This window comes from Saccostrea echinata, unplaced genomic scaffold (genome assembly GCF_033153115.1).
Source record: "Saccostrea echinata isolate AGI-Se365-2 ecotype Australia unplaced genomic scaffold, CSIRO_AGI_Sech_v1 ptg000057l, whole genome shotgun sequence".
In the NCBI taxonomy this organism is placed as follows: Eukaryota; Metazoa; Mollusca; class Bivalvia; order Ostreida; family Ostreidae; genus Saccostrea; species Saccostrea echinata.
The window spans coordinates 4,658,607-4,682,146 of NW_026889806.1; the positions used below are offsets into that span (position 1 = coordinate 4,658,607).

Here is a 23,540-nt window from a genome sequence, read left to right on the forward strand (position 1 = left end):
TTGCCATAATGTGACAGTGGAGAAATCAAATAAAGAATTGTAACTGATGAGAATATACTGACAAGCCTTGCCAACTGTCGAATCAAAATCAGTGTTGTTTATGGCTATCTTGTTTTTTTATTGACTAAACCAATTATTTAATTATTAGACTTTGAACAACATACAGATGTCGTGTCAACTATGTAAAACACAATATACACGTCCATGCTAGCCTAAGGCATTCACCATTATCGAGGTAAGTCCGAGCTGAAGTACTCACACTTGACTGATTGGCACGTACGCTCAATCAACACTTCAAAAGATCAAGAGTAAAAAATAATGACATCTCTATAACAGGACCTCTTGGTTCGATTGATAGAGATCTTTGAGAGAACGGAAGTTTGAGAGTTCAGGAGTAAATCTGCTTACCTATATAAAGATAAAAGATGACTGGGTTTTACTTCAGAGATCAAGAACTTCAAGAAATTGGAGTTCAAGCCATTGGTGGATTTCAAACTTGTGCACAATATCTTATACTAGCATGTCTACTGACCTGTTGAAAGAGTCTGTGAAATTCCTCTGCTGCAGGTACAGAGCTGAAAATGGCCCTAAACCCTCTTCTGACTGGTTCATCTGTAGCAAAGTCTATTGGGTGCCACTCGCAGAAATGCTGCTTCTTGTCTCTATTAAAGAAAACAATTGTGAATAATTTCATTTAAAACAGTGAAATATAATTACAGTGTATTAAAGGCATAAAAATATAAACTTCATAAAATTACAATTGAACTACATTTAGTATAACTTTATAAAAATTTTTCCAAAGAGTATAGAAAAGCTTACAAGACAATGTTGGACTCCACTAGGATGACATGGTTACTTACAGAACAATGCTGGATTCCACTGGGATTACATGGTTACTTACAGAACAATGTTGGACTCCACTTGGATTACATGGTTACTTACAGAACAATGTTTGACTCCACTGGGATTACATGGTTACTTACAGAACAATGTTGGACTCCACTGGGATTACATGGTTACTTACAGAACAATGTTGGACTCCACTGGGATTACATGGTTACTTACAGAACAATGTTGGATTCCACTGGGATTACATGGTTACTTACACAACAATGCTGGACTCCACTGGGATTACATGGTTACTTACAGAACAATGTTGGACTGCACTGCAAGGACTCCACTGGGATTACACGGTTACTTACAGAACAATGTTGGACTGCAATGCAATTACAGTCCCTGAAATATTCTACTTTCCCATTTTTCCATTTGCTCACCGTTCGTTCAGCATGCGTTCATCGTTCATTCACCATGTGCTCTCCGTTCACAGTTTTGTGTTCAGCGTTCACTGTTCGCTCACCGTTCAAGTGGGAAAGTAGAACGTTTCAGGGACTGTACATGGTTACTTACAGAACAATGCTGGACTCCACTGGGATTACATGGTTACTTACAGAACAATGCTGGACTCCACTGGGATTACATGGTTACTTACAGAACAATGTTGGATTCCACTGGGATTACATGGTTACTTACAGAACAATGCTGGACTCCACTGGGATTACATGGTTACTTACAGAACAATGCTGGACTCCACTGCTATTATATGGTTACTTACAGAACAATGCTGGACTCCACTGGGATTACATGGTTACTTACAGAACAATGCTGGACTCCACTGGGATTACATGGTTACTTACAGAACAATGCTGGACTCCACTGCTATTATATGGTTACTTACAGAACAATGCTGGACTCCACTGGGATTACATGGTTACTTACAGAACAATGCTGGACTCCACTGGGATTACATGGTTACTTACAGAACAATGTTGGACTCCACTGGGATTACATGGTTACTTACAGAACAATGTTGGACTCCACTGGGATTACATGGTTACTTACAGAACAATGCTGGACTCCACTGGGATTACATGGTTACTTACAGAACAATGCTGGACTCCACTGGGATTACATGGTTACTTACAGAACAATGTTGGACTCCACTGGGATTACATGGTTACTTACAGAACAATGTTGGACTCCACTGGGATTACATGGTTACTTACAGAACAATGTTGGACTCCACTGGGATTACATGGTTACTTACAGAACAATGTTGGACTCCACTGGGATTACATGGTTACTTACAGAACAATGTTGGACTCCACTGGGATTACATGGTTACTTACAGAACAATGCTGGACTCCACTGGGATTACATGGTTACTTACAGAACAATGTTGGACTCCACTGGGATTACATGGTTACTTACAGAACAATGTTGGACTCCACTGGGATTACATGGTTACTTACAGAACAATGCTGGACTCCACTGGGATTACATGGTTACTTACAGAACAATGTTGGACTCCACTGGGATTACATGGTTACTTACAGAACAATGTTGGACTCCACTGGGATTACATGGTTACTTACAGAACAATGCTGGACTCCACTGCTATTATATGGTTACAGAGATTCTCTTTCTTGTCTGTGGTGAAGATCACTCTGTGTCCATTTACATCATCATCAGAAATAACCTTCAGAACACCTGTCCCACATTTCTACAAAAAAAAAAAATCATCATCAGAAATAACGTACATGTACAGAACACCTGTCCCACACTGTGAAACACTGATGCCCCTGTATGGCAGCTCATGGCTTTAATTAAAGTTCAACAAAAATAGGTCATACTCCAAGTTGAGGGTCATGAGGTCAAAAATGTTGATACCCAAGGAAAGGTCTCGTCACAAGGGACATCGAGTGAAATGTATAAGCCTCAGCACCAACTGTTCAAAATATATGGCAAATGTTAAATGGACAGATGGAGCTTAGCTCACCTTGCACATGTTTATATCTGTATGCTGCTTAGCTCACTTTGCACATGTTTATATCCGTACACTGTATGCTTCTTAGCTCACCTTGCACATGTTTATATCTGTATGCTATTTAGCTCACCTTGCACATGTTTATATCTATATGCTGCTTAGCTCACCTTGTACATGTTTATATCTGTATGCTGCTTAGCTCACCTTGCACATGTTTATATCTGTATGCTGCTTAGCTCACCTTGCACATGTTTATATCTGTATGCTGCTTAACTCACCTTGCACATGTTTATATCTGGCCCCTGCTCAACTCACCTTGCACATGTTTATATCTGGCCCCAAGACCATAAACTGAGAACAGACTTAAGTCAAAATTTCAAACCAATATGACTTTTGAAATAATATTGATAATGAAACAAAATTTTCATCATGTATTGGAATTTAAATGTTCTATAAAATTGTAAATTTTTAAGCAAATACATGAAATAAATAAAACTCAAGATATTAAAAATCAAAATTTTGACTTAAGTCTGTTCTCAGTTTATGGTCTTGGGGCCTGTATGCTGCTTAGCTCACCTTGCACATGTTTATATATGTATGCTGCTTAGCTCACCTTGCACATGTTTATATCTGTATGCTACTTAGCTCACCTTCCACTGGTCATCCTCCATCATCTGAAACGTCACACGCTTCTCCAGTAGGATTTCTTCTTCAACATCATCATATTCATCATCATCATCATCTTCAACATCCTCATATTCATCATCATCTTCCTCTCCAGGACGTTCTTCTGTTGATCTTTCCTCAGCTGAAATGCCTTGAACAAACATAAAAACAGAACACTGACAAGTAAGCTATGCTACCTCTGAGGAATATGTATATAGAAAATTGACAAGTAAGCAAGGACATCTCCTAGGAATATGTATATAATGGTAGGATAGGATGGATAAGATTGTGATATGTGATGAGATTGTGATATCTTTATTTTAAAAGGAAAAAGAAACCAGACCTATATTGTGGCTCTCTTAATTCTTAAGATTTATAAGGATTTTTTTTTTTGCTCCCCTATGAAGCCCCACTAGTGACCTACCTGTCTGCTGATTGTCTGTGGAGTCTTGGGGAGGATTCTCAATCAGGTTTTTTTGACATTCATCAATCTTCGCCTTGAATTCTTTTGCCAAGTCAATACTCTAAAATGATGATACATTTACATCATCAACTGCACTGTATGATTAAAACAACCTTTTGTTAAGGAAATTAAAAGCCAAAACTATGTTTCAGGGAATACACAAAGGACTTTAACAGTAAAAGCTATTACCTATTCATGCAATTGTCATTTCAACTATACTTTCTATGCACACTATGATATTTTTTTTTTCAGATTTGACAGTTTTGGGCAGATATGAATTAAATTATCACATACAGAAGTCCTTAGTAACTTCTTGTACCTTAAACTTCACAGCAAGCTGCTCCAGCTTTGGTTCATTGTCACTGAAATCCTGACCAACCCAACACCAAGCAGTCTCAGAGGTTGCCATTGGTTGGAATTTGAGGTCAGAGGTCAGCTTCTGATTACAAGCAAGCTTTAGTACTTGTTCTCTTCGCAGTAACAGTCTGTATTGTCCTACAATAGTATAGGAGGATTAGTCAGAATAGTTAGTTTTTATCGTATGAATTCTAGATATCATTTACTAATCTATCAAGGCAGTCTAGTAATAACAATGTTCTGTACTGGCATTGTTAATCTTAGAGCTTGTACTTCTGAAATGGTCAGCTTAAAATGCATGTACTGTATTGATAAAAAGAGAGGTGAGTACAGTAATCAGTGTAGTAACTAAAAGTAAAGTTTAAGTATTCAGCGTTTATGATTTATACATGTACATGTACAGTGTATTTCTTTAAAAAAATGCATTTTCTGTAGGCAGATGGCTGAAAAAATACCCATGGAATAATTTTTAATGACAGAAATGACTTCCCTCCTTTTAAAAGCACACACACTTAAATTGGAGGAATAACCCTAAATAGCAAATCAAAAAATGAAAATCTCCAGGATGAAGATATAAAAGGCATAGAAGGCTTACCTGTTCCAGTGTGTCTTAGAATTTTCATTTCTCCAATTCCTTTCTCTTTCCACTGTTTTGTGTCCCCATCATATCGGAACAGCTTTGCTCGATGACTGAAGATTTTTTCATGATCCTCCTCACCTAACAGAAAAATAAAATGCTAATTTTATGATTCAGCTTTGGAACTGCCCAAGTGGTTCAAGCACTAAGAGACTGCTTTGGGGCTGTCAGATCAGTTATAGAGAGACCCAGGAACTGTTTTTTTTGTAGCTTGTGTGTGTTTCTTTACAAGTACTACAAAATTATCAACAATGCATCATCTACATGTATAACACACATACTAGAAATCATAGGAATAAGTACATCAGGATTTATCAGTATACAGTGGAACCCCATTGACCCAAACACTTCACCTTCTGGACAAAATTCATACCTATATATCATATCTATATATCATATATACCAAGTAGGTTTCAGTAATCCTGAAGCTTCATTTATCCAGATAATTTGCTCAGGAACACAATTCACTGGATTAACTAGGCATCTGTCCACGGTTAATGTAAAAGTAGTTTCAGGAAGAGGGACAGAAAAGTCAAACTTCCTGCAATTTGTAATAATATATGTACATTTCACGTACATAAAATGGCAACCTATCAAACTCCTTACTGAGTCAAACATTAATATATATGCGTATTACCTGTTTTGAATTCAACAAAGTCAGGGGAGGTGTGTATAACCTGTTCTGATGTCCAAAAGCTCAGGATAACTACTTTGACCTCCACAAGGTCAAAGTAGATTTAACCTCCATCAGGGTCAGGATAGATATGTATCACCTGTTTTGACCTCCACAAGATCAGGGTAGATTTGACCTCAACAAGGAAAGAGAAGATGTGCATTACCTTTTTTGACCTCAGAAAGGTCGGACTAAGATTTATTACCTGGTTAGACTACAAAAAGGCCAGGTAAGGTGTGTATTACCTGTTTTAACCTCCACAAGGTCAGAGTAGATGTGTATTACCAGTTTTGACATCCACAAGGTCAGTGTCAGTATGTATTACCTGTTCTGACCTCACAATGTCATTGTAGATGTGTATTATGTTTTGACATCCACAAAGTCAGAGTAGATGTGTTTTATCCGTTTTCACATCAACAAGGTTAGTGTAGATGTGTATTACCTGTTTTCACATCCACAAGGTCAGTGTAGATGTGTATTACCTGTTTTCACATCCACAAGGTCAGTGTAGATGTATATTACTTGTTTTAACATTCACAAGGTCAGTGTAGGTGTGTATTACCTGTTTTGACCTCCACAAGGTCAGGGAGGGGGACCACTGGTTCAAAATGAGGATCCTCTCCCTGAGCCACTTCATCTCCCTCCTCTTCTCGGTCATCATGGGTGAAGAGTTTCTGTCCTGCTCCCATCCAATTAAATGGCTTACTATCATCTATCAAAGCAAATGCACATCATTTATCAAACATTATCATTATGTTGATAATACTATTAAATATAACATTTCAAAAGCCTTTTAAAATTCGTAGGAATATTATGGCTTTATAGCATTTAAAATTTCCACAAGTAGTTATGTATATGTTTATATTTCTGAAAGTTTGTCAATGTATGCAATACAAACTATCACGATGATTGCAACAACTGAAGCTATATTCAAAAACATGACTTTTTTTCTCCAATAACTTTTGCAAAGAATTATAAACTGCAATGTGGAATACTGAACAAGAAAATGTTAACAATTTTAAAGACCTTTTTTGAAAGCATTAGCATCCGTTCCTGAACTGGCAGCCAGGCCTGAAAAGGAGAATCCAGATACACCTCCCCCTCCAAAGATTCCCCCTGTGGACCCCTGACCAAACAGGCTTGGGGTGTCACCCGTGTCTCCACCTCCTGTAGCTTGAGCACCAAACAACCCACCAGGGGGAGCAGCTGAGGCACCAAATATACCTCCAGAGGATGAAGAGCTGGACATCTCATCTACTTTGAACAATATACACATATTCATAAAGCAAGCAATTACAGATGAGAAATTGCATTAGAACTATGCTATTATTACTTAGAGGTAAGGTATTGTAATTGGCTGTACATATCTATTTACTGACCAAAAACATCAGTACATATAGCTAGGTGGATGAAACAGATGAAACCAATACCTTGGATTTTCTTTGGTGTGGGTGTCCTTGTTTTACGAGAGATTTTTGTCCCCTCCTTGTAATCTTCACAGCCAATACAACCTGGGCAGGGTGGGGCTTTCTCATACAGGTAGAAGTGGTCAGGTAACATGAACTTCCTGGCCTGTTCTATTTGATCTGGAGTAGCCTTCTCTTCCTGAACAACCACTACATCTTCATCCTCGCTGAGTAGAGATTGAAGACTGGTTGGAGGTTTACAGGATCCAGCAGAAACAGCAGGAGAACCTGGGGTCGAACTTGGCGTAGAAACTTTCTGCTTAGCATTATCAAATGCTTCTTTGAACCTATTGGCAATATCTGGTGTTTTGAATCGGACTGAAAAATTTTCATATTTTGGTTCCTCATCTGAATGGTCCATAGCGAACCAAATCCAAGCTTTTCCATTTGAGTTTGGCATGGGTTTTAAGTCAAGTTCTTTGGTGATGTAGTGATTACAGCATATCTTATGAATCTGTTCCCTTCTCATCAGAATTCTAATTTTCTTTGTCTGTTCATTTTCTAAAATTTTAATATCTCCCAGTCCCCTCTCCTTCCACTCATTGTTGTGAAAGCGGTAAAGTTTAGCACGATGTGCAAACAAAACAGTCTCGTTTTCTTCCCCAGTCACTACATCCACCTTTTCTGGGAGGTTTATCACTGGCTCAAAGTAAATATGATCGTCCTCTCCCTCCTTGTTTATGTACATACCCTCTTTGTCTACCTCCGGAGATCCAGGTACAGTTGTACTGGGCTTTGGGGGAGAGAATGTGAACTTAAATGAACTTTTGTCTTTGCTGTCTGAAGCTGAATCCAACTTGAACTGAAATCCAGATTTGCTACTGCTGTCTGCACCAAATACTGGTGGTTCCTTACTGAATTTGAATGCTGTAGGATTTGAATCCTCCTTCTTCCCCTCGGGTTTGGGGGTTTCAGCAGACTTTGGCTGAGTGCTTGTTGCAGCTGTGGTTGAATCAGGCTTCTGCTCAGGGGATTTGGATCCAAAGTTAAATGATTTCTGTCCAAACGTAAAACCAGCAGTTCTTGATGATCCAAAGTCAAACTCTGATTTGGAGTCCTCTGGTTTGGCTTCAGTCTTCTTGTCAGCATCTGCAGACGAATCTGCTTTCTCTTCTTTTGATGATTGACTTCCAAAAGCAAAACCTGAACTTTTGATTCCACCAAAGTTAAATCCAGTTGATTCAGAGGATCCTGTTGTTTTGGAAGCAGATGTTCCAAATACAAACCCTGGACCAGAAGGGCCTGTCTGAGTGATTGAGGCTGAGGTCACCTCGGGCTTTGCTGAGGGGGAACCAAACAATACTTCTGGTTTAGCAGAGGCAGTTTGTGTGGAAGGAGACCCAAAACTGAAGCCAGCAGAAGTTGGCGTTGGGTCTGCTGCAGTTGTTTTAGCAAGAGTACCAAAGTTGAAGCTGGAAGTTGTTGTGGAGTCAGCTGTTGTTTTATCAGGAGTACCAAATGTGAAGCCAGAAGTTTTAGTGGAGTCTGCAGTTGCTGTTTTACCAAATGTGAAGCCACCAGCAGATGCAGCTGTGACTGTAGATGTGGTAGTTGTCTTTGTAGTTGAGGTTCCAAAAGCAAATCCCACTCCTGATGAACTGCTGGAAGTTGTGGTTGATGGGGTTCCAAATACAAATCCCCCAGATGGAGCTGCAGAGTTTGCTGTTGTGGTACCAAAAACAAACCCTCCAACAGCCCGCACACTACCAGTTGATGAAGTCTTGAAGCTGAACCCAGATTTAGCTGCAATAATCCAAGGAAGAGTTGGGAGATATTCAAGTGCTATCTGCTCTAACTCAACAATACAAATACAATCCTGACAAAAGCAGAGTACAAATTACAGGTAAATATGTAGCTTTAGAAATGCTCCTTTAATAAATCAGCAGGATTTTTTTAATTCTTTAAATAAGCTTTCCTTAAACTAGACCTACTGCAATGAAATGAATGAGGTAGGACAAACCTGAAGACTGTACTCCAGACCCCTTTATATCATCTTTGACATCCTCTGGCTTAACCCCTGGTTTTAATGCATTACAGGCCACACATCGTAACTTGTCAGCCTCATTTTGGATCAGGCAGCCCTCACAGGACCAGGATCCAGGCTTTGGTTTAAACATGGCCGCCAGGCTGGGCTTTTCTGTCGTTGGGGCACTTTTCTTGACAGCCTCTTTAACCAGTTTAGGGTCAACCCCTGGCTTCCCTGTGTTACATGCCAAACAGAAGATTGCATCACGTTCATTAGGAACCATGCAAGTCTCACAAGTCCACGTACCTTCTTTGGGTCTAAACATTTCCTTCAAGGACATTTGTTTACCTTCAGGCATCTTTGTTTCGGAATTATCTTCCTTAGACACTAAAATGTAAAGTGTACAAAATAAATCTTAATAAAAATTTGTTTTTACCGCAGATAATCTACAATATTTACATTTAGTAACAAAATAAATCTTCCATCTTGTACAGTCCCTGAAACGTTCTACTTTCCCACTTGAACGGTGAGCGAACGGTGAACGAACGGTGAACGAACGCTGAACGAACGCAGAGCGAACGGTGAGTGAACGATGTGTGAACGCTGAACGCAACTTGGTGAACGATGTGTGAACGGTGAACGGTGAGCGAACGCAGAACGCGAACGGAGCGCAAACGCGAACGCACAGTGAACGGTGAACGAACGGTGAACGCAAGATGAACGATATATTCGGAATGCCTCTGATCTTTTCCTTGCATTGAAACTATTTTATTGTATTATAATGTCAGGTGCCAAAAAAAAAAAAATAAAATAAAATAAGTAAACCAATAAATGAATGAATAAATAAGTAAATAAAATAAATTCTCCAAAATTGTCCTAAGAAAGACGATCCATGCACATAAGTTTTTAATCACACGATTTTTAACGCATTAAAACATTGCAATTGTTGCCGAACGCTAAAGTATAAAAGATATTTTTTTAGTTGGAAAATAAAAATGTTTATTCTTATTTGATAACAAATCAGAAAAAACTTCTGACTTATAGAATGAATTAAAGCGATTGTAACATCCATTCATATATGTATCTCCGTGTCAAGGCGATTTCATGTAAAGTAATAAAAAATTAATTACAAAGGTCAGTGGACGTTTTGCATTTATACGCTCGTATTTTAAATTTTTAATACAAAAATATATTATGTGTCATTTCTATTTTTTATGATGATTTATTGAGCAGACTTCTACATGTATCTGTAGATGGCCGTGATTATACTCAGACAAGATAATACAAAGATACATATTCATATTATTTGTTATAAATTCTATTTTCCGAACTTGATATTTAAGTAATATGCTGTTATAATTTTTATCAAACAGACAAATGAGAGAGAGAGAGAGAGAGAGAGAGAAAAGAGAGAGAGAGATTCCGTTTTAGCCCCCCCCCTTCCTTTCAGGCTTCACTAAATGTTTGCACCTATATCAAACAATAACTCTGATATTTTTTTCTAAATATATTAGACAGTGAAAGTAACTTTTTTTTTATTATCAACAAATCATATCCATCTGTTTGACAGTATTACTCGTTTTTATTTTCCTGCTTCAAGTTCACACGAAGTCCACGTGCTTGTCCTGTCAATCAAAATCATTGGACACTGTGCAGGTGTGAAAGTTTCGTCACATCGAAGACGAAGTGCGAGTATTTCCAACAAGTTATAACATTTATTTTTATAATTTCTAGATTTGATACCAACAATAAAAATATATTGGGCATTAATACTTGAATTTGAAACATACTCTCTGCCAATTTCAAATACCACCGCCAACACGTGTACATTTTGAACTACTATTGTTTTGTGACTTTTTTTTAGATGCATGTTTGTTTTGAGACTGAAATTTTTGTTCTAAAAAAGACCTTAACTTTGTTTTACAGGTTAATTAAAATTTTCTGGAAATACAGTACTGACTAAGTAACCGATTTAGGGGAAAAGGGGGGGGGGGGGTATTAATCATATCGAATAGCAAACATATAAAGTTACGGTGAAGAAAGATTTTTTTCTCTATAACTATAGACTTTACATACATGTATTATAGTAGCGAATATTCTGTAGTGCATTACATTTTAAATAAATATTTCCTTTAAACACACTATCAATTTAATTCGCTCCAAAGATAATAAATTAACAGGATATCCGCAGTACTATGTATAACTCTCAGAACTAGTTCTATCATATTTTCTGTAGTAATTGAATAAAAAAACACGTTAGAAATAAATATTTTCGTAATTTTGCTGCGTAATTATTTGACTTGGATAATTATATTTCCATTAACAATTTGTCGTCTTTAACAAAACATCAAAATGTTGCAGTGCTTGAAGTATTTGCACATTGGCCTTAGTTAAATTTAATATTTCAGCATCGTTCTACATAGGTACAGGATGTGCTTATAACAACATTTTTTTTCCAGAGTAATTTAATAAATAACCTAATAGCTAAGTTAGAATAATAAAAATATATATCTTAGATATTTTCCCCCATGAAATAATGATTCTTCAAACACGATATGTTAGTATTAAATTAAACAATCTGTAACTCCTTACCTACAAAAAGATAAGTCCTTTCACTTGGGAGTTCCGAATGGCAATGACACTTGAACGATAGGTGAACGCTGAACGCAAGGTGAACGCAAAGTGAACGGAACGAAGAGCGAACGCTGAACGCTTTGTGAACGGTGAACGCGAGCGCACGGTGAACGCAAAACTGTGAAGGGAGAGCGAACGGTGAACGCACGCTGAACGAACGGTGAACGCACGCTGAACGAACGGTGAACGAACGGTGAGCGAACGGAAAAATGGGAAAGTAGAACGTTTCAGGGACTGTAGGTGATAGGTTTACCTTCTGTTGGACTTGTCTCCTCTTCCTCCTCTGTAGTAGACGAATCATTATCTGCTTCACTCTGACACTTCTCAAACACCTCCTTAAATCTCTCAGCCTGTTCCGTTGTCTTGAACCTGACAGCGAGGCTCTGCACCTTAAGTTCCTCCTCTGAGTAATCGTTAGCTACCCAGCACCACGTCTTGTCAGAGTTACCCATTGTTGTCAGCTTCAAGTCCTTTGTAATCTGGTGGTTGGCACACAACTTAAGCACCTGCTCCCGTCTCATCATGATTCTTGACTTGTTGGAGACACGATGCTTCAGGATCTTCATTTCCCCTATCCCCCTCTCTTTCCACTGACTGGCATCGGCATCGAATCGGAAGAGTTTAGCTCTCTGACAGAACAACACCTCCTCCTCTTCCTCCCCACTTTTGACTTCTACAAGGTTCGGTAGATCAATAACAGGCTTAAAGTCCACATTTGGTTCATACTCCTCCATTGTCATGCTGTCATTTCGTTTCCGTGGTGACGGTGTGGAATGAGATGAAGTATTAGCAGGAATCGGTTTGACAGGACTAGTTACAGGAGTAGTGGCTGTACCAAATCCCTGAAAACAGAAACGCTTATCAATTCAAGTTACATGTATATGGGTTTATAATTTTATATATCAATGTACCTACAATAAAGGGAAAAACAAGAAGTCTGTGAGCCAATGCTCACTAATAATACCCCTGCTCTGATGTGAATACAGAAGTTCAGTTACGGACAAACACAATGATAATCAAGAAATTGACATCGGATTTGTAAAAAATGAATCCCATTATATGGCATACCTAAACAAATATTGTGCTAAAATTTCAAGCATCTACGATGAGTAGTTGCTGAGAAAACTATGACCAAAATTTGTTATGTATGGTACAGACAGATGCAAGGATAAACAGGAAGTTGATATCAGATTCATACAAAAATGAATCCCACCATATGGCATGCCTAAACAAAGATTGTGCTAAAATTTCAAGCATCTGTGATGAGTAGTTGCTGAGAAAACTATGACCAAAATTTGTTATGTATGGTACGGACAGACACACGAATAAACAGGAAGTTGACATCGGATTTGTACAAAAATGTTGAATCCCAATGTATGGCATGCCTAAACAAAGAGTGTGTTAAAATTTCAAGCACCTGGGATGAGTAGTTGCTGAGAAAACTACGACCAAAATTTGTTATGTATGGTACGGACAGACGCACGGATAAACAGGAAGTTGATATCAGATTTGTACAAAAATGAATCCTACCATATGGCATACCTAAACAAAGATTGTGCTAAAATTTCAAGCATCTGCTGTGAGTAGTTGCTGAGAAAACTACGACCAAAATTTGTTATGTATGGTACGGACAGACGCACAGATAAACAGGAAGTTGACATCGAATTCGTACAAAAATGAATCCCACCATATGGCATGCCTAAACAAAGATTGTGCTAAAATTTCAAGCATCTGCGATGAGTAGTTGCTGAGAAAACTGCGACCAAAGTTTGTTATGTATGGTACGGACAGACGCACGGATAAACAGGAAGTTAACATTGGATTAGTACAAAAATGAATCCAACCATATGGCATACCTAAACAAATATTGTGCTAAAATTTCAAGCATCTGCAATGAGTAGTTGCTGAGAAAACTACGACCAAAATTTGTTATGTATGGTACGGACAGACGCACGGATAAACAGGAAGTTGACATCGAATTCGTACAAAAATGAATCCCACCATATGGCATGCCTAAACAAAGATTGTGCTAAAATTTCAAGCATCTGTGATGAGTAGTTGCTGAGAAAACTACGACCAAAATTTGTTATGTATGGTACGGACAGACACACGAATAAACAGGAAGTTGACATCGGATTTGTACAAAAATGTTGAATCCCAACGTATGGCATGCCTAAACAAAGAGTGTGTTAAAATTTCAAGCACCTGGGATGAGTAGTTGCTGAGAAAACTACGACCAAAATTTGTTATGTATGGTACGGACAGACGCACGGATAAACAGGAAGTTGATATCAGATTTGTACAAAAATGAATCCTACCATATGGCATACCTAAACAAAGATTGTGCTAAAATTTCAAGCATCTGCTCTGAGTAGTTGCTGCGAAAACTACGAACAAAATTTGTTATGTATGGTACGGACAGACGCACAGATAAACAGGAAGTTGACATCGAATTCGTACAAAAATGAATCCCACCATATGGCATGCCTAAACAAAGATTGTGCTAAAATTTCAAGCATCTGCGATGAGTAGTTGCTGAGAAAACTGCGACCAAAGTTTGTTATGTATGGTACGGACAGACGCACGGACAAACAGGAAGTTAACATTGGATTAGTACAAAAATGAATCCCACCATATGGCATACCTAAACAAATATTGTGCTAAAATTTCAAGCATCTGCAATGAGTAGTTGCTGAGAAAACTACGACCAAAATTTGTTATGTATGGTACAGACAGACGCATGGATAAACAGGAAGTTGACATCGAATTCGTACAAAAATGAATCCCACCATATGGCATGCCTAAACAAAGATTGTGCTAAAATTTCAAGCATCTGCAATGAGTAGTTGCTGAGAAAACTGCGACCAAAATTTGTTATGGACAGACAGACACACACACAGACAGACAGCCAGACATACAAGGGTAAAACAGTATACCCCCCTCTCCTTCGGAGCGGGGGTATAAAAATTTACTCCTTAAAGGGGCTGGGACACAGATTTGAAGCTCATATTTTCTTAAAAAAAAAAAATTTAAATATGATAACTTTTATGTTGCTAGAGCACTTCACACTGAAATATATTAAAAGCATGTTTAGAGACTTCTTTTCTCTGGAAATTATTAAAACTACGAATTTCGGGACCTGTTTGATTTACACATACCCTTGCACTTGCCAGAATAATTGATGGAGAAAAATTTAATAACATATTTAATTAAAATCACCTCCACAAGGTACCTCTTATTTTTGTGGAAGTACCACCTGGGGGTCGTAACATAAAGGGTACTTAAGTCTAAGACCATGCTTAAGTAGGACTTAAGTACAGAAACGTGCTAAGATTTGACAATCTTAGCAAAACTTAGGCGGCCGGAAGAGGTGACTCAAGTATGTCTTAACTTTCTTAAACATATATTTAGAACTATTTAAGGTTGACTATCTATGTTAAAACATTCCTCTATTTATATTATGCATTAAAAAATATTTTTCTGTATTTAATATACTGGTATAAGGATTTTAATTTTTCTTCGGTGGGGGGGGGGGGGGGGGGGGTATTCATCACTGATTACAATATCACTCTCTAAATGACATATACATGTAAATGCAACATATTATTTTTGGGATACGTTTGAAATATTAGTGGGAACTAGGTTATAAACACTAATCTTTATAAGTATATTGTATAATTTCAATTATAAAACTAATTTGTATACAGCAATCATGGATTTGTTTGTTCACTGTGAGAAAATGAGATGAAATGATTTTAAAAATTGTCTGTGAATTAAAGGATGATGACTAGAAAACAAATAATAAAGATTTTCTGTAAATTAGATTGAATGTAGAACGCAACAAGCGAGGATTCAGACAGGGTTCACTAACGTTCCAGAGAGAGAGAGAGAGAGAGATTGTTGATAAGTTGGAGATATACGAAACATTATTTTCTGAAAACAATTCTTTAATTTCCATCCTTCATTAAATTGTAAATAAGTATATCATAAAACGTCTGCATTTTCTGCTTACTGATATGGGAGGAAAAAAATTCAAAATGTCCCTATTGTTTTGCACTTTTTTTTTAATTAGAGTTTCAATTTCAAGTACATAGACGTTCGGTTATCGTGCCATGTCTGCGAGAAAGACAATTTGAAAGCAAGTGAACATTTGTCATACGAAAGAATAACAACAAACGGTAAACTGAAAACATCGCAGTCTCGAGTGATAAACAATATTCACGCATTTACAATGAACCACTAGTGCCACTTTGTGACCGTGCAATATTTGTTTTCAAATACATTGTATTTGGAATAATTTAAACAGAATGAACTTTAATTAAATACGAAATTAATCTAACCTAGCTAAATCCGATAGGTAAGGACATCAGCATTAATATATATGTGATTAAAAACGTAACTAAATCATTTTTACAAATATATATATAAATGAATTGAAAAACTAGGATGATTCATAACAAATATTTTGAACATGTTTGACTTAGCTAAGACCTAGCTAAGTCAATTTTATGTTACGGTTTAAGACATACTTAAGTAGTACTTAGGCAGGTCTTAAGACTGCACCTAAAACATACTTATGACCCTACTTAAGTCAAAAACTTAGCAAGCTTTATGTTACGACCCCCTTTTTGAATTTTTTTTTAAAAAAATTTAATACTTATGAAAAGTAGAAATTTTGTTGTGTACTAATAAAAATTGTGAAGACTATAATCCAGAAAGTTCAGAGTAAAAATTGCGAGAAAGTAAAACCAACTGACCATTATTGTCAGTCCGCGCTCAGTGATGTGTGCAGACTAAACAAATTCAACACGTCCAGTAAAACGTAAACACTAATAATAACAGAGCCAGTGTCCAGTTTACAAACACAAGTGTTTGACGTGATGTTATGAAGAAAGTCGTTGTTATTGAATTCTTAGAAATCATGTAAGTTCAAGTCATTAAACTGAAATAATTTTTGAATGAAAATAGACAGTTAATATTGTAAACAATGCAGCTGTGTCCTGGCCCCTTTAATAAGGTTTTTCAGTAAAACATTAACACTACATGACCAATACCTCACTTACTGGAGCAGCTTTATCTGTAGTAAGTGCACTGAATGATGGTAGGTTTGACGACCCAAATCCAGTGAAAGAAGCAAAAGGAGAAGATGTGGCAGAGGTTTCTGAGGAGGTCGTTGAAGTAGGGGTGGTTCCAAACACCGGTTTACTAAATGAGAACACAGATCCACCACCTAGTTGACTGGCAGATGTTGATGTTGCTGACACAGAAGAAGTTGGCACTTGAGGCTTTGCTCCAAATCCCATAAAAGTAAATGGCATGGAACTGCTCTGGGTCGCTGGGACACCACTCTGACTCGTGGTGCCTCCACCCTGAGATATGGTGGTGCTGGTGGACACAGTGGAGGGAAGGAATGAGAATTTACCGGGCTCATTGTGTCCTGCTAGCTCACCGGTCATGACCTTGTCTGGTGATTTGGAAGCCGCCATCAGACTACCAAACAGTGGCAGAGAGGAACCCACTGAAGTTCATACATGTAATACTGAAGTTTTTAATACTGAAGTTTATACATGTAATACACAATCAGAAAACTGAAGAGACATGGTATACCTGTTGAAATAAGACTGGTATAGTACAGAATCTTAACAAAATAAAATTTGGAATTTAATTTTGATAAAATAAAACAATTAAAAAAATTTTAATGCTGAGAAGTTCTTATAAGTGGATTTCAAGAGATCATTGTTTTCTTCAATTCCACAATTACAAAATGTACTTGGTTACATGTACCTGTTCCACCTGTAGATGAGAGACCAGCTGATATACTGGGGGAGGGTTGTCCTGGGAGGGAGGGGGCTGGGGTCACTGAGGGAGAACCCGACTTTGCCAGGGCCTGTGCTATCACAGAGGCTGAGGGTGGGGCTTCTGGCTTAGGGGAGGAGAAAAATCCAGGACCAGGCATTGGTTTCTGTTCTGTAATATATACATAAATGTGCTTAAGACTAAGGCTCACATAGGATTTTCTTTACACTGTGAAATTTTGGAGGGAAAAAATACAAGATTGAATAATCTCAGTATGAACCGATGATGACATGTATATATGTCATACAGAAGACCTTGCTTTCTATCTTACAGTATCTCATGCTGTTGTATCTAATTGCCACAATGATTCCACTTCAAGAAATTTACCATGAAAATGATCAATATTTAATGCAAAGCTTCAATTTTTCAAAAAGAGCATATCCTCAAAAGTACTCAGAACTCTAGTTTTGTCCTTTGAACTCAGTTGAATGTACAGATGCAGAACAAGCTTTTCTCCTTACCATGAGCACTAGCGTGGTACTGAATGGCCTGTCCCCTCAAGTTGTTGGCAAGGAAACCAGACTGAGCAGGGATTCTACTCGCTACTGATGGCTGAGGGGAGTAAGTGATGGTAGACTTTCCTGAAAAAAATTTACAGTCATGAACAGTAAATTAAAATGTACATGTACAGTAAATTACAATGTACACATACAGTAAATTACAATGAACATGTACAGTAAATTACAGTAAATTACAATGTACACGTACAGTAAATCACAATGAACATGTACAGTAAATTACAATGTAAACATACAGTAAATTACAATGTACACGTACAGTAAATTACAAGGTACACATACAGTAAATTACAAGGTACATGTACAGTAAATTACAATGCACACATACAGTAAATTACAAGGTACATGTACAGTAAATTACAATGTATACGTACAGTAAATTACAATGTACACATACAGTAAATTACAATGTACACGTACAGTAAATTACAATGTACACATACAGTGAATTACAATGTACATGTACAGTAAATTACAATGTACACGTACAGTAAATCACAATGTACATGTACAGTAAATCACAATGTACACGTACAGTAAATTAAAATGTACATGTACAGTAAATTACAATGTACACGTACAGTAAATTACGATGTATATGTACAGTAAATTACAATGTGCACGTACAGTAAATTACAATGTACACGTACAGTAAATTACAATGTACACATACAGTACATTACAATGTACATGTACAGTAAATTACAATGTACATGTACAGTAAATTACAATGTACACATACAGTAAATTACAATGAACACATACAGTAAATCACAATGTACACGTATAGTAAATTACATGTATAGTAAATTACACAAATATTTTGTTAAAAGAAATTAACTCCATTTGTAAATTAACATCTTGTTATCTAAGACAAATAACATTTCTTGACAGGATTAATTAAAGATTAAAAGATCTAGGCTTTTAACAGGACTAGGTTACTAATTCTCTAGTACCAATTTACTCTCCTATTGCTGAACGTATTTCTTATAGAAGATACAGTGGAGTCTTGTTATTACGATGTTCATTTTGTCACTGTCAAATATTGCAATACAGAGGCCAACGTTATAAAAGTTCCCAATAAATCTATTAACAATTTTTTAAAGCTTATGTTATCCATGGGTGTGTGCATATTTTTTCCGTTTTTTTCTTCCTTTCCACTTCAAATTTGTTTAAACTCTTAAAAACTTTTATTGACAACTTATCTTGATACATACATGTACATGTATATTTCCTTCATGCTATTAAACTCCTTTTGGTTTATTTCTAATGCAGTATTCAGATTTTGTAGTAATGTTTGGTTTTGTTTATTCATCCACCCCATTTTCTTTTTCCTTTTTCTTCAATGTGTATTAAGGTAATTCATTCCTCAAAATTTCACTGAGAAGCAGTTTTGTATTCACATGATTCATATGTTCATTACTTAATAGACAACAAAAAAACATAGTTTTTATTTACTTTTTATTTAGATTTATTTTTAAATAAAAAGAACAAACTTCACTGTACTCAAAACGGAGTTTCATGAGATTTGATTACATGCAAGCCATTTGTCACAGTTCAATAGCAAATATCAATCTGTGTTCCTGTTGTCACCTGTGAGTTAGCCTAAGACGTTACCCAAGCTGTTAAAATGTGATTCAAGTTCAAATTTTGTCAAAATTATGTTTGATGCCCAAGATGTCCATTCACGCAGTTTAATGGCATTTTTGGACATCGTTATAAGCATTCCTATTTCATAAGATCTGTTAAGAAATGGTTTTGTGCTTTGACTTTCTAACATAATGTTCTATCATATTAGACCGTCAACGTGATAACGAGACTACACTGTACTACTATCATCTATTACAGATTTCAGCAAGATAAATAGATCAGTTATATCTTACCTTCCACACCAGCCTTGTTACCGAACGGCCAGTCCTGTACCAATTGTGGCTCAGGGCACATGGCAGGGAGGGGCTGGGATCCATCATCTTCATAGAGATCCTCCCCAAACTGATAAATATCCTCCTCATATTCTGGCCTGAGCTGACTGCCCCTCCCATACTGTCGACGATTGGACATTGGTCCACCCCCAGGGATAGGGGAAACAGACTGAGTATAATTGTAACTGGACTGTACCCAGGAGTTAGGGGGGTAGGGATACTGGGCAGGTAGGGCGGGAACTTGGGAAGGGTATGCTAGAGGGGGTGGGGGAATGTGTGGAGGTATGTAGGGCTGGGGAGGCTGGGGTCTAGAACTGCATAACATAATGTGGTCCTAAAAAGACAAATTTGAAAAAGACTGTATTGCAGAAAATATGATAAAACAAGCAATAACATTAAGCAAACAAAAATTCCACGTTACAAGCTACATTTCCTCTGTAGAAATACATGTATTTACCATCATCCTCCTCTCAAGTTCCCGGAGCCGAGCCCGATCCTCTCTCATCTCCTTAAGCTGCTCCTTTAATTCAGTCATCAAGTCTAGTGTGGTCTGTTGCTTTGCCTCCAGTGCCCAAAGTCTGGCTTCCAGTCGCTCAGGACTCGGCCTTGTCCGGCCCCTCTGATGTAAATAAGACAACGTACCAAAAGTAACACATGTATTTAAATCATAAATATTCAACAGTCCTCAACCAATCAGGCACTCCTTCCTTACCTCACTAAAGCTGAAGTGGACGTTAGCTGGAGACTTGCCCTTGATTACGGGTGTACTGTTGTTGGTCAGCCCACCAGATGATGATGATTCTTTGACCGCCGGTGTGCTGCTGCAGGACGGTAGCCCAGACAAAGGGGACTGGGACCTCTCTGAGTAGTCTTGTGTGTGGTGGCTAGCCTTTGGGGTGCTGTAACTGGGTGTGTCCTCATCTGACCCCGATACCTCATCCTTCGCATCTTCATATCCTGATACACTGTCCACCACAGCTGATAAAACCATCCAACATAATATAAATCAATCAAACAGTGTATCATGAAATACTGTATACCACAGCTGTTAAAACCATTCAACATTGTGTCAATCAATGCCATCTCTCAAACAGCACAACAGAAAAGTCAAGTGTATTATAGCTGATAGAAAAGGAATCCTCCAGGGACAAATCTACATGAATTTGATTGATATTACATCTACAATGTACTATGGTGTACATAACAAAATGCTATACTACCTAGAAATATTACAATGTACATTAAAAAATGTTTTCAAATATTTTTTTTTTTATTAGAGCATGAACTTAACGAATACTGAATTTAGTGATATATGATTAGAGGTATTCATACTTACACTTGAATGACAAGACAAACTGACTACTTACAGACACCCAGTGAAGCACGGCGTAGATTCTCCAGCTCACAAACACACTCATCAATGTCATTAGGAATGATCCTGTGGAGCTCCTACAATTAAAGACATCAGAATTATATGTAGTTCTTCTATACCTCTATTCCAGGGAGAGGGCACAGTAAGGTTTTGAAAGCCCGATCCCTTTGTAATTGCAAGTTACAATAAAATATGTTCAAACCAAATCTACCATATGTATAGGGTTGGATACCGTTAAGGATGAAACGGTACAATACCCTACCGGTATTTTTGAAACGATACGGTATTTTTAACGATACGGTACTATGCATTGATGAATAAGAATGAGGGTTCATTTTATAACAAATGTGCTTTTACCATTCACTAACCTTTCAATGATATAATCTGAAATGGGCTTATAAACTTTGTTCCATGCTTTTAAGATATAAAAATAGATATTCCTAATACCGTATAACGGGTATTTTCTGCGGTTGTCCAATTTTTGCGGAATTTTACGGATAGGACAAATCCGCAAAAATTACAATCGCAAAATATTTTTCAATATTTCTTCAGGTATATATACATGCAAGTATGATAAGTGGTGGGTATGTCCTCGTTAGCGAGAAAATTCGGGTGTCATCGAAATTCGAAGATTTTATATATCAAGATATTTCCAAATCATATTGAATTAAAACGTTGCTGTAAATAATATCAATTTAATAAGTTTATACAAAAACATATTTTCTTGTACCTACTTCTTTTTTTTATACGGATATACATGTACATGACTAATAGAGATTTCGCAATTAATAGTCAAAACTCCGATAGCTGCAAACAACACATAGGTCCTAGTAGCTTTTCTTTCTTTCTCTAACACTTTTTTCAATCTTGTGTTTTATCTGGAGACCATAATTACTGCTTGTATACACAAAGTGGCTTGATTGTCTCATGAATTTCACACAATGCAGACGACTGACAGGATTAGTTACGCCTCAATGCACATGGCACCTGTGATTGTACACGGTCAACTTCAGGTTACTTGATTATGCAACTGTTTGTTTGAGCTTAAAATATAAACACCAGATTAATTTTAATGACACAATTAACTATAAGTGTATTTTTTAGAATATGGCTTGGATGCATTAATTGTCTATATATTAAAATATTTTAATAGATCACATGAAACATTTGTTACAATGTAGAATGAAGATTTAATTTTTATTGTTGTTTGGGTGGACCGATACTGCAATAATTCATTTCAATTGGGACTCGACATAATTTTACAAAGACTAACTGAAAGATAGTAGTTTAATTAAGCTTAATAGCTTCATACCTTTGATCAGTATGTCTCAATGAGTTTATAAAACGTAAACATGGCAGCTATCTGATAATTCTTAGAGATTGGTGATCATACCCAGTAAATAATTTTTGCGGCATAATGCAACCGCAGAAATTGAAAACACAGAAATTATTTGCTATCTTTTAGGGATCGCAAAAATTTTCAACCGCAGAAAATACCCGTTATACGGTATTCAAATTACAAACATTTCATTTCAACTTTTCAATAAATAAATGATCAACAAAACAAATCAATTGAATCCCAAACAGATTAATTTGCAAAAATCGGCTGACTGCTTCACCCGTTGTCAGGACCCCTGTTGTTTGGTCGCACTAAATGACGAAACATTAGATAATGGACAGATCACATTTTTTGCGACATTTTGCCTTTTTAATTAACATTTATTATCAGTTTTTATCTGTAAAATTAAAATAAGATTCATGTGAATGTATTTTGATTTTTTTAAAAAAAAATATACGTATTGATTTACCTCGAATATCGGCAGTCGAAAGTATCTTTCTAAGAATCCATTTCGTTACATGTAATTAGCCTACCCTTTCAAAGAGCGGAGAATTCGATTTTAGCAAGTTTGGAATGTTTATTTTTTAAATCAAATTGAATGAACTAAAATGTTTTAAAGATTAAGAAGTATCGTTATTAGTACTGGTATTAAATGAAACGGTATTTTACCGGTATTTTTTAAGTAACTATTCGGTACGGTATTGGTACCGAGTACCGGTATCCAACCCTACATATGTACATGCATGTATATGCACCACTCATAAAGGTAAGCTAGAAACAAGAGCATCTAACATTACTTTTAGATGCATTTACAGACGTTTACATTATTGCCTTCATATACATGTAT

General features: G+C 36.9%; 1 protein-coding gene across 3 annotated transcripts in view; it reads right to left on the reverse strand.

Annotated features, from left to right (window-relative positions):
• LOC133174216 (E3 SUMO-protein ligase RanBP2-like) overlaps positions 1-23,540 on the reverse strand; it is a 40,893-nt gene that overhangs the window by 1,037 nt on the left and 16,316 nt on the right. For 2 of the 3 annotated variants that reach the window (XM_061309289.1, XM_061309291.1), the window contains 18 exons: positions 21,350-21,431; positions 20,695-20,960; positions 20,440-20,601; positions 19,944-20,316; positions 18,004-18,123; positions 17,471-17,653; positions 16,750-17,204; positions 11,940-12,528; positions 9,047-9,439; positions 7,051-8,829; positions 6,647-6,877; positions 6,183-6,332; positions 4,906-5,028; positions 4,273-4,448; positions 3,915-4,014; positions 3,475-3,641; positions 2,433-2,560; positions 533-662 (listed from right to left, as the gene is read on the reverse strand). In XM_061309289.1, the coding sequence (XP_061165273.1) occupies positions 533-662; positions 2,433-2,560; positions 3,475-3,641; positions 3,915-4,014; positions 4,273-4,448; positions 4,906-5,028; positions 6,183-6,332; positions 6,647-6,877; positions 7,051-8,829; positions 9,047-9,439; positions 11,940-12,528; positions 16,750-17,204; positions 17,471-17,653; positions 18,004-18,123; positions 19,944-20,316; positions 20,440-20,601; positions 20,695-20,960; positions 21,350-21,431 (5,607 nt within the window). The remainder of the gene's footprint in view (positions 1-532; positions 663-2,432; positions 2,561-3,474; positions 3,642-3,914; positions 4,015-4,272; positions 4,449-4,905; positions 5,029-6,182; positions 6,333-6,646; positions 6,878-7,050; positions 8,830-9,046; positions 9,440-11,939; positions 12,529-16,749; positions 17,205-17,470; positions 17,654-18,003; positions 18,124-19,943; positions 20,317-20,439; positions 20,602-20,694; positions 20,961-21,349; positions 21,432-23,540) is intronic. The other variant, XM_061309290.1, reaches the window with a different exon arrangement.